General features: G+C 53.1%; 2 protein-coding genes across 4 annotated transcripts in view; one reads left to right on the top strand and one right to left on the bottom strand.

Annotated features, from left to right (window-relative positions):
- PIPOX (pipecolic acid and sarcosine oxidase) overlaps positions 1-16,449 on the top strand; it is a 105,723-nt gene that overhangs the window by 9,356 nt on the left and 79,918 nt on the right. The gene's annotated exons all lie outside the window — the stretch shown is intronic.
- The window catches only part of SEZ6 (seizure related 6 homolog), a 51,256-nt gene that overhangs the window by 6,694 nt on the left and 28,113 nt on the right, over positions 1-16,449 (bottom strand). For 2 of the 3 annotated variants that reach the window (XM_032163154.2, XM_032163155.2), the window contains exons 4-5: positions 8,086-8,281; positions 2,351-2,536 (exon numbers count right to left, since the gene is read on the bottom strand). In XM_032163154.2, coding sequence (XP_032019045.1) covers positions 2,351-2,536; positions 8,086-8,281 — 382 coding nt within the window. Of the gene's footprint in view, positions 1-2,350; positions 2,537-8,085; positions 8,282-15,631; positions 15,732-16,449 lie in introns of all 3 variants that reach the window. The other variant, XM_058445979.1, reaches the window with a different exon arrangement.

The raw sequence follows: 16,449 nt of genomic DNA, 5'->3' as shown, positions 1-16,449 counted from the left end.
CGACTGACCTTTCTAGTGTTGACCCCTGTGGCTTGGGACTGTCTTCTCTTTCTAAGGAGAGACTGAACAGTTTGCCTGTGGCTATCCGTGAGGATTGCTGGGTTACTTGGCCACAAACTCCTGGCGGTTAAGTGCGGCCAGAGAGGGGGCCTCAGGCAAGAGGAGTATGGCTGGTTCCAGGCAGTGCTTTCCTCTCCTGGACACACAGCTCTGACCTACCCGACTCTCAGAGACCGGGCTGTCATGACCAATACACAGGACCTTTGTCTCCAGATGCTCAAGGCAGCAGAATATTTTAACATAGTAAAGCTCCTGGGGGCTGGGGCAAGTTTCTTCTCTGCAGAAAGGACAGATCTGCCTCGGCTTGGTCTCAGAATGGAACTGCCCTTCAAATCTGATCATGCCCCATCCTTTGCTTAGAATTGCTTAGTGGCTCCCCATTACCCTCAGGATAGAGTTAAAGCTGAAGATGGTGTTCAAGCCCTTTATGAATCTAACTCTCTCTAGACTCAGCTTCAGTCCCCTCTCCCTGCATACCCTCTGCTTCAGGCACACTTCACTGTGTGCTCACTATCTTGTGCTATTTCATGCCTCCACACCTCTGCATATGCTGTTCCAGGAATCCACCGCACTTTCCCAAACTAATATTTCTGAAATCCTTCCATGCTATCTCCTTGGGCAGCCTTGCTTGCCTCCTCTCTCATCTTGGAGTAGCTCTCCGTCCCTCGGGCTCCTCCACCACTCTGCCTTTACTCCTATTGTAGCATCCTCTGCACTGAGCTGCCTGCCAGCCTCCCCGCCGGATCCTCGAGGGCTGAGAATGCGTCTGTGTTATTCAACTCTGGTTGTGCCTGGCACCCAGGAAGAATTTATAGAATGAAATAAGATTCATGGCTGGGTATGGTGGCTCAAGTCTGTAATCCCAGCACTTTGGGAGGCCGAGGCAGGTGGATCACCTGAGGTCAAGAGTTCGAGATCAGACTGGCCAACATGGTGAAACCCTATCTCTACTAAAAATACAAAAAAATTAGCTGGGTGTGGTGGCATGCACCTGTAACCCCAACTACTCTGGAGGGTGAGGCAGGAGAATCGCTTGAACCGGGGAGGCGGAGGTTGCAGTGAGCAGAGATCGTGCCACTGCACTCCAGCCTGGGTGACAGAGGGAGACTCCATCTCAAAAAAAAAAAAAAAAGATTCAAAAGCCTAAGCCCATAACCACTAAAAAGAAAAAGCCTGGCTGGGCGCGGTGGCTCACGCCTGTAATCCCAGCACTTTGGGAGGCCGAGGTGGGCAGATCATGAGGTCAGGAGATCAAGACCATCTTGGCTAACACGGTGAAACCCCGTCTCTACTAAAAATACAAAAAATTAGCTGGGAGCGGTGGTGGGCACCTGTAGTCCCAGCTACTCAGGAGGCTGAGGCAGGAGAATGGTGTGAACCCGGGAGGCAGAGCTTGCAGTGAGCCGAGATAGCGCCACTGCAGTCTGGCCTGGGCGAAAGAGCGAGACTCCGTCTCAAAAAAAAAAAAAGCCTAAGTTGCCTTTCATACTGCAAACCAAAGGAATACTGCGTCTTCCTTTTCCCAACAAGCCCCTTTTCATTGGCAGCAATCCCAGACCTGATCACTCAGGACCAGACCTAGGAGTCCCCTTTCCCTTTCCCCAGTTCCCATCAGTTTCTGGAACTTCCCTCTGCTTCATTCCCCAAATCACAATCCAAGTTCAAACTGTCTTGCCTGGCTGGCCTCCCAGCCATCTCCTGAGGAATTCTAAGCCCCTCTCTTCTCATAAGCTTCAACAGCTCCTCAGACTGTATCTTACCCTGACACTCAAGGCCTTTCCTTTGCCACATGTCTCAGGCTTCAGCCAAACCTGGCTGTCTTCTGTGTCCCTAAACACCCTCACCTTCCTGCCTCTATGTCCCTGCCCACGTTGTTCTCTCCATTTAAATGTCAAACCTGCAGGGCCTCCTCCCCCAGGAAGCCTCCTAAATGTCCAGGTAAGAATGATTGCACCCTCGCCTCCCAGGTCGCTTTATATCTTTTCATTGGTGCTTTTTACTTCTTGCCCTGGAAATTGGTGACCTCTGTGCTTTCTCCTTTCCCCTTCCTGGAAATGTGGGTTCTTTGAGGGCAGAGTCCCTGTTTAATTCAGCTGTTTATGCCTGTGGTGACTTCATCTGGTAGATGCCCAGTAAGTGCAGGTTGGATGAATGCCACTGAGGTGCATGGCCATTTTCTGGCTTCCTTATGAAGAGCAAATGAAAGTGGCAGACAGCAATAGAGAGCAGGGATGAGTCCCCATCTCACTTCTCTGCTCAGCACTGAGCCCTTTCCCCTGGGGACACTCACCGATGCAGACGGGCTCCTTTGAATCCCAGAAGGGCTGGGTGGCATTGAGACAGGTGAGACGCCTGGCGCCCTTCAGCTGGTAGCCAGTGGCACAATGGAAGCGGGCACTACCCCCTGGGTGGAGGCTGGTGACAGTCACATCTCCATAAGCTGGACGGCGGGGAAAGTGGCAGCTCAAGAGATAGGCTGCAAACAGAGAACGGGCGACACTGTATGTGTGCAGGGTGGGGGCGGGAGCTGGGCCATTGGTGGGGGAGGTCTGCCTCAGTCTGCCTGGAGGTGTCATTTGGGCCAGAGGAAGCACTAGGAGTTCCAAAACGACTCCAATCTCCTCCCTAGAAGGTGCCAGTGATATTTCCAGCAGCCTGGGCTGGTTAGTGGAGCAGATACAGAGCTGAAAATTAGAAGGGTTAGGTTCTGGCTCAAGCTTTGTGACACTTTAGTCAGGTTATTTAATCTTTGTGTGTGTGTTTCCTCATTTGTTGAATGAGGTTTAAAATCCCAGCCCACCTACAGGGTTACTGTGAGAAGAAATGGGATAGTATTTTATCTAGCTTGGTATCCCTGGTACCCAGCTGATAATATATCTTCAAGAAATGCTTATTGAATGACTCGTAGACATGAAAGCACTTGAAATAGTGAAAAACCTATACTGATGTAAAGTGTTGATACTGTTTTTCCTTTAGGGAATAAATATGAATTGCAGCAGCAAAGACTGAAGTCAGACAGTAAAGGCTTTCCCAGTATTCACTGAGAAATGCTAAAAAGCTTGATGCCAATGGCCATGGACTTCTTTTAAAAACAGAATGGTGGCTGGGCCGGTGTCTCATGCCTGTAATCCCAGCACTTTGGGAGGCCGAGGCGGGCGGATCACCTGAGGTGGGGAGTTCGAGACCAGCCTGACCAACATGGATAAACCCCGTCTCTACTAAAAATACAAAATTAGCTGGGCATGGTGGCGCATGCCTATAATCCCAGCTACGGGGGAGGCTGAGACAGGAGAATCACTTGAACCCGGGAGGTGGAGGTTGTGGTGAGCCGAGATCGTGCCATTGCATTCCAGCTTGGGCAACGAGAGCAAAACTCCATCTCAAAACAAACAAACAGCCGGGAGTGGTGGCTCACGCCTGTAATCCCAGCACTTTGGGAGGCCGAGGCGGGCAGATCACCTGAGGTCAGGAGTTCGAGACCAGCCTGGCCAACATGGAGAAACCCCATCTCTACTAAAAATACAAAAATTAGCCGGGCGTGATGGCAGGCGCCTGTAATCCCAGCTACTCGAGAGGCTGAGGCAGGAGAATCGCTTGAACATGGCAGGTAGAGGTTGCAGTGAGCCGAGATCGTGCCATTGCACTCCAGCCTAGGGGACAAGAGTGAGACTTCATCTCAAAAAAACAAACTTACAAACAAACAAAATCCAGAATGGTGGTAGGCTGGGGCAAGGTGGGAGGATTGCTTGAGGCCAGGAGTTCGAGACCAGCCTGGGCAACATAGTGAGGTCCCCATCTCTATAAAAATTTTTTTAAAAATGGCCAGGCATGGTGATGTGTACCTGTAGTCTTAGCTACTCAGGAGGCTGAAGTGGGATCGCTTGAGCCTAGGAGTTTAAGGCTGCAGTGAACTATGATTGTACCACTGTGCTCCAGCCTCCCTGTTTCGAAAAACAATGTCAAACAAACAAGAAAAAGATGGGGACGAGGGTAGGGAGGCAGTGCACTGCCTTCATGGAAGTTGGGGGAAGAACAAGTTGCCCTGGGAAAGCTGGCAGCTTTGGAATTGTCATACCAAATTTGACCAAATGGTGGCAGCAAATCCTACAAAACAATCTGGCATATCCCGATCCTGGGGTCAAGCTGGGGTGGTAGCTAAAAGGATCAACCCGGTGCAGTGGCTCACGCCTGTAATCCCAGCACTTTGGGAGGCTGAGGCGGATAGATGGCCTGAGGTCAAGAGTTCAAAACCAGCCTGGCCAACGTGGCAAAACCCCATCTCCACTAAAAAAATACAAAAATATTAGCTGGGCATGGTGGCGGGTGCCTGTTATCCCAGCTACTCGGGAGGCTGAGGCAGGAGAATCTCTTGGACCTGGGAGGCGGAGGTTGCAGTCAGTCGATATCATGCCACTGCACTCCAGCCTGGGCGACAGACTGAGACTCCACGTCCCAAAAAATAAAATAATAAAATAAAAGTGAAGATCTGGCTGGGCGCGGTGGCTCACGCCTGTAATCCCAGCACTTTGGGAGGCCGAGGCAGGTGAATCACAAAATCAGGAGTTTAAGACCAGCTAACATGGTAAAACCCCATCTATACTAAAAATACAAAAAAAAAAAAAAAAAGATCTGGGCATGGTGGCACGCACCTGTAGTCTCAGTTACTTGGGAGGCTGAGGCAGGAGAATCGCTTGAGCCCGGGAGGCAGAGGTTGCAGTGAGTGGAGATTGTGCTACTGCACTCCAGCGTGGGTGACAGAGCGAGACTCTTTCTCAAAAAAAGCGAAGATCCTGGCTTTCGTCTAAGAGGTGAGTGCAAAGGCCTGGAGGGGTCAAGGAGAGGCTGAGAGGCTTGTACTACAGAGCCTGATAACCCTTGGGGTGGTAGGAAAAGTGAGGACTGTCTAGACTGAAGAACTTGGGTCTTGGGGTAGGGGGCAGCCCCACTGATGGTGTCAGGTAAATGGGAGGAGAGGTCCATGCAAGGCCTCTGTTCCTGGGTGCCTTTGTGTGAATAGAAAAATGGGCCCTCTTTCTTCCCCCCATTAGAAAGAAAAAGAAAAAGGGGCTGTCTCTGGGCAGACCAGGGTCCAGAGATTTGAGTTTTATGACTTTCATCTGTCCTGTTATTATGTCTGTGAAAGTAGGAGGAGAATTCCTCCTCTTCTGTCTCTCACGGGGCTCTGGAGAGAATGGTCAGTAAGTGGCTAGTTGTGCTTGGCAGGCAGTACAGGGCAGTGCTTAGCAGGTGAGCTCTGGGTCAGACTGCCTGGGTTTGAATGCAGGCTTCTTCCCTACGTGCTGTGCCACCATGGGCAAGTTACCTAAATTCTCTGTGCCTCAGTTGCCTCATTTATCCACCCATTTTCAGTATTACATCCAAGGTTGTGGAGGTTAAGTGAGAAGACATATGTGCAGTTCCTGAACAAATGCCTAAGACATCAGCCTGCTGTTATTGTTTGTAATCTTGATTAATAATAGCACCTCACATCTGCATGTACTTTCCAGATTCTAAAATGCCTTCACACTCCTCTTTCTTGATGTCTACAATATGCTTGGGAGAAAGGCAGGCAAGGCAGGGGCTATTAGCCCATTTTCAGATGAGGAGAACAGGTTCAGAGAGACCCTGTGCCCTCATCACACAGCAAGGAAGTACTAGACCAGGAACTGGAAGCTCCTGGGCTCTGAAGCCTTCTTGCTTTCCACCACCACCCCACCTGCTTCCCCATTTGAAGTAGAAACTTGGGTTCAGGGGTTGGAGAAACCTGAGAGTAACAGACAAGCCTGCTCTGGGTGGTTGTCCAGGGCAGCCACTCACAGTGACCTGGGGAGAGATCCCAGGCCAGGATGGGATGGGGAAAGGGGTGTGGGGCACCACGCCCAGAGTGGAGGAGGCTAAGAGGTTAACTGACGCCTAGTGGGGTCTAGACCATGAGCCAGGTTCAGGCCCAGCATTTCCCCTTACATCTTCCCCTTTGAGTTCTTATCACCACTCTAGTAAGGGAGGGCCCTCATTTCACAGATGAGGAAACTGGGCTGGAATGGGGTGACGGTAGGAGGCTGGGGGCAGACAATGAAGCCCCCAGACTCCATAGTAGTTAAAGTATCTCTTCCCAGGATGAGCTTCCTCCTGTTGCCATGACAACCGTTCCCGGGGAGCCTGCACCACTGCAATCTGTTGAGTTATTTTCTCACTGGAGTCTGTTTCTGGAGCCAAGTCCAGTGCCAGGAATGCTGAGGATGGAGGAGGGGGATGTCTGTCAGGGCTGTCTGCCTCCCCACCATGCCTGAGGCTGTAGGAGGGGAGTTGGAACTTGGTCCTGCGATAAGGCCCTTGTGAGGGCTCATCCTTGTGACCTCCAACATCAGCTTGGACAGCTCCAGCACAGGTGGGGGTACTAGGCCCCTCACCCCCTCTTCTGGCACCCTCTTTCTCTAGCCCACGGAGATTCACGTGTGAGCACACGCTCCTCCTGTTCCCATCTCTGGGATCAGGGCTAATTACAGCCTATAATTAGGGGAATTACACTCATTAAGGCAAGAGCTGATCATTGACAAAAACTGGGCTGACGAGGGAGGGCTTCTGGGAGCTGAGAAGGAGGCAGGACCAGGCCAGCTCTTCCAGCCCTTCCTTGGAGGTTGCTCCCCCTTGCTGGGCCTCCAGCTCACTGCCATTCAGCCACCTTTGTCTGGCCCAACAGAGAGGAGGTCTGGAGTTTTGTGCAAAGGAATTTGCAGCAAGAGAGAAGGTTATCATGGCGTGAAATTATGCCTGCTGCCAGGGAGGATTGATGAGCCATTAGGGAGGCTAGCTGGGCCGCCTAGACGTTTCACCCTTGCCTCAGCTGGCCCCTTGCCTCTGCCAAGCCACTCTACAGCCCCATCCACTTCTAGGCTCCCTGCTGCTATGCCAGACTGCTCCCTTAGTTTGGGTGGAGGGGTGAGGGTGGGGTGAGTGCTCCTTAGGTGGGGTTCCAAGCAGCCCCATCTCCAGAGTGCTGGCTCTTCTGCCCGGCTGTGGCCCCCTGCAGGGCCGCAGAAGTGGTCCATGACAATGCAAGACAATCCCTTGATCGTTCACACCAATTATTTCCCTATTAGTTCTCCCTAGTCTCAACTAGTGAAGGATCAAGCTGACTTTGTGCTCAGAGAGGGGGATGGGTAGAAGGGACACAGCCGAGAGAGCGGCAAAGTCCTGAGCCGCTTTTCCTCCCTTTCCCATCCTGCCAGTCATATAATACTGGTTTCCTTAATGGAGCATGTGCTAAGCACTTGACATGTACCATTTTGCTTAATCCTAACCATGACTTTGTGGGGTAGGTGTTTTGGTTTCATATTACAGCAGAAGGGTCAGAGAGGTCAAATGACCTGTCCAAGGTCAACAGCCAGTAAGGAGATTCAAACACAGATCTGCCCATTGCCTGAGTCTGTGATTTTTTTCATTACATCATGCTGCTCCCCTTATTTCCAAAGGTGTTCTGAGCTGATTGGGGCATGGGCCAGGTCAAGGTGGGTGAGGCAGTTCAGGAAGGGAAGTCTGGCGGCTAAGACCTCCAGATGGTCATTGTCAGATCCCTTTGACCTTCACCCTCTTGCATTTGGGGAGGGCTTCTATTATTGCCTGTTTAAGTGTCTGCCTCCTCCTGAGAAAGAACTCCTTGAGGACAAGGACCTTGGTGCATCCTGACATTGCCAGTGTCCAGCACAAGCCTGGCAAAGAGCAGGTGCCTAGGAAAAGTTTGCTGAATGAATGAATGAGGGACAACGGGCACACCTAGAGGCTACCTGATCCTGAGTCAAGACCAGCTCTCTGCAGGGTGGTGGGTGGAAGAGAGAAGATCCTGGAGGTTTCAGATACGCGATACTTACCTCCAATTGTCCAGAGCTTCACTGGACATTTGTGCTATGTGTCACTAGCCCCTCTCTGCTGCTTCCCTCTAGGATGTAATTTCACAGAGATCCCCACTCCCTGGCAAGGAGGGCAGCGAGTCTGGGCTGGTTCCGCCTTCAACTACCCAGGCCTTACCTTGGTAATGGAAATGGAAGGTGCCAGGGCCAGCCGGTGGCGGGAGGCTCTGGAACCTCAGGGCCGCTTGGTGGGTGGGGCTGCGGATGACTTGGCCCCGAAGCAGGAAAGACTGGTTGGCCAGGGGCAGTGGGTCAGGCCCCCCCAGGCCTTCCACAGTCACTGTCTCCCCTTCCCGGAGGCTGATATTCTGGACCTGCCGGTGGAGTAGAGAGAGAAAAGCGAAGTAGTCAGACTTCTTCCTGCTGCCTGGATCCTGCTGCCCTCAGGATCCTGCAGGCCCCGGGCAGATCAATCCTCAATGCTCCTTGAGCGTCGGAGCCCCCAGGCTCTGAGCTGGGCACTTCAGCAGTGCAGGAGTTGCTCATCTCAGTGTGAGATAGGACCAGAAGTTCAGAGATTAAGTAAATTATCCAAGGTCACATAGAGATTCTTGGCAGAACTGGGGTTTGTAAACACAACTTTCTGTCTCCAAGCTTTTCAGATACACCAGCTGCTTCCTGTCCTTCCCCTCCCTGGCTCTGTTTTCTCATCTGTAAAGTAGGGATGGAGTAGGTGTATTGAACCAGATGGTGTCCGAGGCCCTGGTCAGCAGTATGAGGTCTTAAATATCAGATCCATGCGCCCAGCTTCCCCTGGACATCCTTGTTGGATGCTTCACACCCAGCCTGCCTCATGCTAGGTGACTGTCTTCCCCCAGCCAGCAGTTCCCCTGGGAATGATCTCACTATCTCCCTGGGTGTCCAAATCAGAAACTGGCATCTTGCCTCCTCCCTCATACCTAGTCAGTCATTCAGTCCTGTCAACTGGATCTCAAATCTGTTCATTATTCTTCATCCCCACTGCCATTCCCCAGCTTATCGCCGTTACTATGCACCTAGATCACCGCAGCGGCCTCCTGGCCAGCCTTCCTGCCTGTAGGGCTTAACCCACTCCTCCCTCTACAGCAGTGTTTTCTGAACTATAGCCAGCTGACAGTCTTAGATCTGTTGCTGATCATGGTGCTTCTTGTTTAAGTCCTCCAGTGGCTCCCCATTGAGTCTGTGAAGCCGATATTATGTAGTCCAAACTCCTTGCTTAGCCCTCAAGGCCCTGCCCAACTTGGCCCCTGCTGACTGTCAGCTGGGCCTTATACCACGCCCCTCCGCATGTCAATCATGATTCTCTCTTTTTTCTGAGCCTCTTTCTCTGATCCTTTCCCCTGGCTGTCACAGTCTCCTCTGCTACCACGCTGATCTTCAGGCCCTCAGTCCCTTGAGCATCTTTCTGGGCTCCATGCCTCCATTCAGGCAAACAAGGATTGGACGAGGACGGACTCTGCCCAGAGGGAAATTAGCAGCATGGCTTGATAGAAGGAACACTGGACTGGTTGGGAGCCCAGAGATCTGGGACCTCATCCTAACCATGTGATCTTGGACAAATATGCTGCTATTTGAACTTCGGTTTCCTCATTTTATAAAATGAACTAGTGGAGTTCTCTGCTACTTAAAATGTGGTTCCTGGACCAGCAGCATCAGCCTCACCTGGGAACTTGTAAGAAATGCAGAATCTTGGCTGGGCGCTGTGGCTCACGCCTGTAATCCCAGCACTTTGGGAGGCCGAGGCGGGTGGATCACCTGAGGTCAGGATTTCAAGACCAGCCTGACCAACATGGAGAAACCCCGTCTCTACTAAAAATACAAAAATTAGCCGGGCATGGTGGCGCATGCCTGTAATCCCAGCTACTCAAGCGGCTGAGGCAGGAGAATCGCTTTAACCTGGGAGGCGGAGGTTGCGGTGAGCCGAGATCGCGCCATTGCACTCCAGCCTGGACAACAAAAGCGAAACTCCATTTCAAAAAAAAAGAAATACAGAATCTCAGACCCCACCTCAGACCCACTAAAGCATACTCTGCATTTTAACAGGATCCTCGGGCAACTCAAAAGCACTGATCTACATGGGCTCAAGGTTCCTACCGTGTTGCTCTGAAGCAGGGTTTCAAGGTTTGACCACCTGGGATGGCATCAGTGAGTCACCAAATCTTTCCCAGTCTTATTTCCCAAATACTCCAATGGGTTCCTCCTCTCTATCCTTTTGTTACTGTCCTGGTCCTAATTACCTCCTGCCCATTATTTTTCTCTTGAGAATGGCTTTCTGTCTGTCTCACACTTCCCATCCCCAACTCACCTCCTGCTGATTTCAGATTGCCCAGAGGAAAAGGTCCAAACTGCCCAGCTCACATTTGGTGCCAGTGTCTCTGCGGCCCTCATTAACGTGCACTGCAGCCGCAGACCACCCCTCACTTCCACCCCCTGGGCATCCACGTATGGGACTCTGCGGGGGCAATGCCTTCCCTTCTTCCTGTCCTGGTGAAGCTGGTCATCTTTTCAGATCTCAGGGCTGCATCCTCTGCCTCCCAGGCTAGGCCAGGCAGTCCTTCTGTTTCAGACTCTCCCCACTGGCTCCTGCCCATCTTGCTGTTAAAGCCAACGGTGGCATGTTGGGTCACAGTGCCCTCTTCACTGGCCAGTCTCAACAAAGACGTGTGGAAAGAGTAAATGTGTGGGCTGCTGGAGGGACATTTCCCATCAGATACCTGTGAGCTGAGAAGCATAGAGGATGCTGAGCCCAGCCAGGTCCAAAGAGATGGCTGCTGTGAGGCTCAGGGCCCCTCAGACTGGGTGCTGAGAAGAGATGTGCCCTGGGGACTCCAGAAGGGGCAGCTGGGCAGGGAGAGGTCCCTACCCCTGCCTGAGAGGAAAGACCTGGTGGGTCTTTGGGCTGAAGAGAAGGCTCAAGGCAGGGTGCTGGAGGCCGAGGCGTCTCCTGTCTGTGAGAAACTCCCCACCCAGGCACGTTTGGGCGGAGGCTGCCTGACCATCTGCTGGGGACATTCCTCAGGGAATTCCTGCAGCAGGCGGAGGCTGGATGAGGTCCCTTCAAACTTGGAGATTCTGTGATTCTAGAGTTGGGAAAACAAGACTCACACACGTGGAATCTGTAATTATCGAGAGATGCCAGGCAGCATATAATTCCGCCTTAAGTGGCACTGAATGCAGGCAGCAGGAATCCTCGGGGGGAGAGCGAAGGGCTCAGAGGCTCAGGGAAAGCGCCTGAAGCAGGTGGGTCTCAGAGTGCCTTGAAGAGAGGAGCACTGGGAGAAGGAGGAAGGGAAGATGCTCACTACAGGGAAATTACCACGAAAGCAAAGGCAGAGAAGTATTACTAGAAATTAATTTGTGTTTTCTTCCTAGTTCCCCATATACCTCTGGCTTGACCTCTAGCTTCTTGTTCCTGATCTTGCTGCTTTGGGACCAGAGAGAAGCTGTAGCGACAGAGTAACAACAATTGCCATCATAGAGTGTGTCAAGCCTTGTACTAGGTGCTTTTCATCCTCACCACGATTCTATAAGATAGGTGGTAAAATACCCACAAGTAACAGAGGCTCAGAGAGGCTAAGGAACTTGCAAAAGGTCACATAGGGGTTAAGCAGTCTTGCCTTGCTGAGACAAGGAAGCTCCCTATCCTCCCAACTTCACGGGAGCATCTTCTGTAGAAATAACATCTAGACATCTTTATTCCCAAGCTCCAGCCCCCCCAGGTTTAGCAAGGAGGTGGGTCTTGGCTTGGCCTGGCTTTTTTAAGATGTTGGGATTTGAGTTCCCACCAGCCACCCTTGCTCCTAGCAGTCTGTAAAGCTGGGAAAACTGAGACTGAGACCTCTGGCCCCCTCTGGTCCAGGGGAGGCATGGCCCTTTCAAGCTGGCCTGGCTCCCGGCCCAGTCTGGTGGTGAGGGTTGGGATGAGAGTGTGGAATGAAGTGGCTCCTATCCAGAAGCCTCTCTGTTCTCAACCAGAGGCTGTCTGTGCAGCTATGGTCCCCTGGGTTTCAAGCACCCTCTTGCGGGCCTGCTGCAGTGGCTGGAATGTAATTTGTCACTTGTTTGAGGGCCAGGCTGACAGAGGCCAGACAGGGCTGGGTGTCGGACAGGAGGGGTGATGAAGTCTTGATGCAATTTGCAGGCATCTGTAGAGTCTGGGAGACAGATTGAAATGTCAGCTCTCTTCTTGAGGGCTGTCTTCCATACCCATAGCCAGTGACAGGAGGGGACCTGGGGGCCAGGCAGGGGGAAGACAGAAGCAGAGGGAGCTGAGGACAATTCCTCCAGGACCCTGGGCTGTCTAACACTGCCCTGCTTCCAGCAGACCATGGGGTCAGCTCAAGGAAGAAATATAGCCACTTTGAGAGGCTGGCCCTTTCCAGGGTGGGAGGTGGAAGGATTCAGGTTGTCTTCTGCCACCCTCTAGCTCATCAGCCTCATCTGGCCTGTCTGTCCCCATAGAAGCTGTGAGTCAGGCCTCCAGCATGTCCCCTAATGGCATAACCCACAGACGAGATGGCACTACAGTTTTTGTACTCATTTGCACCAGTACAACCCGGCGTAGGCAGATGAGCTCAAAGATGACTCTTGTGTGCGATCCCCACCCCCAGATGCTGGCTATAGGTCTCCTAGGCTCTCTTGGTCACCATCACCTGTGTGTACTCAGACACAGGCCCACTTAGACACACACAGCCCCCTCAAACGTGTCCTAACACGTGCATGCCCTCACATACCTGTGCTCCCTCACAGCAACCATAGGATAATCACAATTTTCCCATAAGAACTTCCGCAGTTTTCACATCCATTATCTCTTCAGCTCTCATAAAGCCTCAATAAGGGAGGCAGGGCAGGCTCTTTTCCTGCACTTTATAGATAAGGGAACCTTGTAATCAGGGAGGTTAAGAGATCCTCTTTGGTCACACAGTGAGTCCAAGACAAAGCCAGGACTCGAGGCCAGGACTCATTATTCCCGGTCCAGTGCCCTGTCTTGTGTGCCTGGCAACCCCAGGCCCTCCCCAGAACTGGGAGAATTCCAAGTGGATGTCCTCCAGAATCAGGCAGGGCTGACTGGGAAAGGGCATCTGGGGCAGATCCTGACAGGTACCGGTATCCGCCTGGGTCTCCCACTTTGGATTTGCCTCGTGCCACAGACAGGCCTGTCTCCTGGGCCAAGGGAAGAACAGGGGCTTTTGAGTCTTGGATTGAATCTCGGCTCCATCACTGACCAGTTGAGGGGCCTTAGGCAAGTCATATGACCGCTCCGAGCCCCAGTTTTGCCTGTGAAATGGGGATAGTTTACCTACTTCATGGGTTTGTAAGAATTTGGTTAGATCCTGCCAGTAAGGGTTTTAGCACAGAGGGGCACAGCACTAGCAGTCATCTTTCCATTTAATGGAGAGATGTGGGCCACACCCTGGTAAAACCTTGGCATTTGCAGCAGAAATGATAGCTGGCTATGAACTTACTTTTCCCTCAGGTCTGCCAGGGCTCTGCCTGGGAGGCACTGTACCTTGGAGCCACCCTCTCCCTGGCCCAGGCTCTGCAGCTGCCAGGAAGCAAACAGCAGAGCCAGGAACCTGAGGTGCCCCTGCTCAGTCAGGCCTATGAGGGAGCTTGCTGACCCCAGAGAAGGAGCCACACTCAAAGGGACTGGCTAGGAGGAGCCTGGTGCATCATCTGGTTCAATCTCCCTTTATAGAGAGGTAAACTGAGGCACAGAGAAGGCCAGGGGTTTAGCTCAGTCACAGAGAGGTGGGCTGCAGAGCCAACACTGAAACCTCAGTCTTACCAGACAGCCTCTGTGCCCTTCTGAATTGGCACTTATCCAGAAAACCTTATGGGGTAAGATCTGTTTCAGGGATGAGGAGAGTGGCCAAAATCCATGGGGCTAGACCTGCCTGCATCCTGTCATCCCTCTTAGATAAGCCTGCCTAGAGCCAGGAAATATAAAGTTGTCCAGAAATTCCACCCAACTGACCCCCTATCCCATGCCCACATCAGTGCTGGTCTTGACACGACTTAGAAGGCCAGGGTATTCTGGCTATCAAACTGTCAGCTGGCCTGGCATGGGTGAGCTGTGTGCCAACAGAGCCACCTGGGGCACCAGGGCAGGGACTGTGGGCAGCTGTGCCCAGGCTCCAGATGGTACAGAGAGCAGCCAAGCCAAGATGGAGGCTGGCAGTGGGAAGGCTCTTGGAATGCCAAGTGCAGAGAGAGGCAGGCACCAGGCCCGGAAAGGCCTGGAGCCCTCAGGGGGAGACTGACTGCCTGGGGAGGGGCCGGGACCCACATGGGCCATGAGGCTCATGCCCATCCATCCTGAAGGGTCTTCTCTGGACCGCTCAAGAAAGAGCCTAGCCCAATGCCTGATCCCCAGATGAAGCAGGCAAGCCTCCTTGGATCACAGAGGGCCTGACCTGGCCTCCTCCCTGTGGATGGCTCAGACCTTCAGCCTCAGAGGGCATCAATAACTGCAGCACCATCAAAGGAGGTGGGAGGCAGGAGATGAAGCAGGTTATGAGAGGCTGTGGTCCAAGCCATGGAGAGTAGGGCTTTTAGGGATTCTGGTACCCCTGAGGCTGGTCCTCCAAAAAAAAAGGGAATTGAGAGGGTCTTTCTCGAGGCCCCAGACTTTAGGCAAGGGCTGTGGTCTCATGCTAGGGGCCCAGCATGGTGTCTGGCTGCTTTGCTCAGGGGTATGATTTGTGGGTCCCTAAGCCAGTCCTCTCCTCCATGGCTCCCGTCAATCTTCTTGCCCAGACTTTGTCCCACCTATGTGCCCTGAGTGATCCCAGTGAATTCATAGACGGGCGGGTGGAGAATTCTCCATGATGGAGGGAAGCCACAGGCAGTCCCTTCTCCCCAAGCCTGAGGAGCCATGGGGAGCTCTGTAGGCCTTCCAGCTGCCCACCCATCCCACCCCCAGTGTCCAGCATGGCCTGACACAACTGTCAGCCTGGGCAGAAGGACGCTGCTCTTGGGCTGAGCATCTGGCAGGAGTGTGATCTGGAAGCCCTTACCCTTACCCGCTGCCCCTACACAACAAAGCCACCTTTCCAAAACAGCCAGGGCAGCCTTCAAGGGCCAGGCCTGCCGCACCTGCTGCTGCCCAGGCCAGACTTGGCTGCTGGCTTCTCATCCTACAAGCCTTCCCTGACCCCCAGGCTGGTGGAGTATGCCCGTCCTGTGCTTCCCATCCCCATCCCTGCCAGCACTGGGCATTCCGTGGTCATTGTTTATGATTTCTGTCTTCCCTACTAATCATGAAGGTCTGTGTCCCCAGTGCCCAGCGCAGAGCGTGGCACATAGCAAATTCTCAATGTATGCTTGTGGAACAAATCCACTCAACAAAACTAATTAGTTAGTAATTAACTGACCGACTTTTGGCAAATCCCTTTTCTTGCCTGGGCCTCGGTTTTTCCAACTCTCCAGTGGGTATTGGTGGGTAGTGTCAGAAATTCTTCAGGTCCCAAGTGGCCTGGGTGGGGGTGGAGGTTGCCAGAACTGGCCCTGGGAGAAGAACCTTAAATCCTGCTTAGTTCTGGCTGATTCTTTCTCTTGCTCCTTCCCCAAACTGGGTGCTGACCCCGCTCTGGCCACCCTGTGCCCACCTCCCCTCCATGACTTCAGACTATCTCAGGCCATCCGGGCCGACAGTGTCCCCAAGGACCCTGCCCCCATGGTACCGAGGTGGAGGGTGGGGCCAGCATCTGCCACATTTCCTGACAGCAATCCAGGCTGTGGCAGGTCTTCATCTCAAGGTTGCCTGGTAACGGCTTTTGCATTCTGATAAAAGAAAAAAAATGTGGCAGCACCAGACAACAGACACGGGGCTTATGTGAGGGGGTGGGCATCCAGCACGGGGGTTGTGCCTGGGCCAGAGAGCGGGCGGCAGGGCCAGCATCTTGCTCCATTGTGGAGGGTACCAGGGCTGGGCTCAGCCTTATCCAGTGGGCTTCAGTAGGGGTGGTAGGCTTGGGGGGGCAGACAGAGCCTCCCAGGCCTGCAGGGGGGCACTCAGCCTGGCATCTGCGCCCTCCCACCCCCTTTCCCACACCTGCAGCTGGTGCCTTCCACCCAGTGAGCCACAGCCGGTGCCACCTCTCATTAGGTGATGATTTTACATTAATTACCTTAATTAAGCGGTGCTGAGTGCTAATGGCTTGAGGTGGGGTGGCTGTTCTTAATTACCCTCCCAGTCAGCCCAGAGTGAGGGGCACAGGGCTTGGCAGAGTAGGAGGAAACAGTTGTAGGAAGAAGGGGAGCGGCCCCACAGGGGTAGGAGAGGGTCCCCCTGACAGGGTCTGATTCAGAGACCTGGACCTGATATCCCCAGAGGGGAGGGCTGGAGGCACTGCCCCAGGATAGGTCTAGACGGCTCCAGGTCCCAATCCAGGGACATGCAGGAATTGGAATGGGCGGGAAGCAGAACAGAAGGCAGGGAGCAGGGAGCAGGACACACTTCTCAGCACCCTGCCAGATTCCCTCAACCGGGCTGAATGCC

The sequence above is a fragment of the Hylobates moloch genome, unplaced genomic scaffold, assembly GCF_009828535.3.
Source record: "Hylobates moloch isolate HMO894 unplaced genomic scaffold, HMol_V3 SCAFFOLD_10, whole genome shotgun sequence".
In the NCBI taxonomy this organism is placed as follows: Eukaryota; Metazoa; Chordata; class Mammalia; order Primates; family Hylobatidae; genus Hylobates; species Hylobates moloch.
This window is presented reverse-complemented; position numbering and strand designations above follow the sequence as displayed.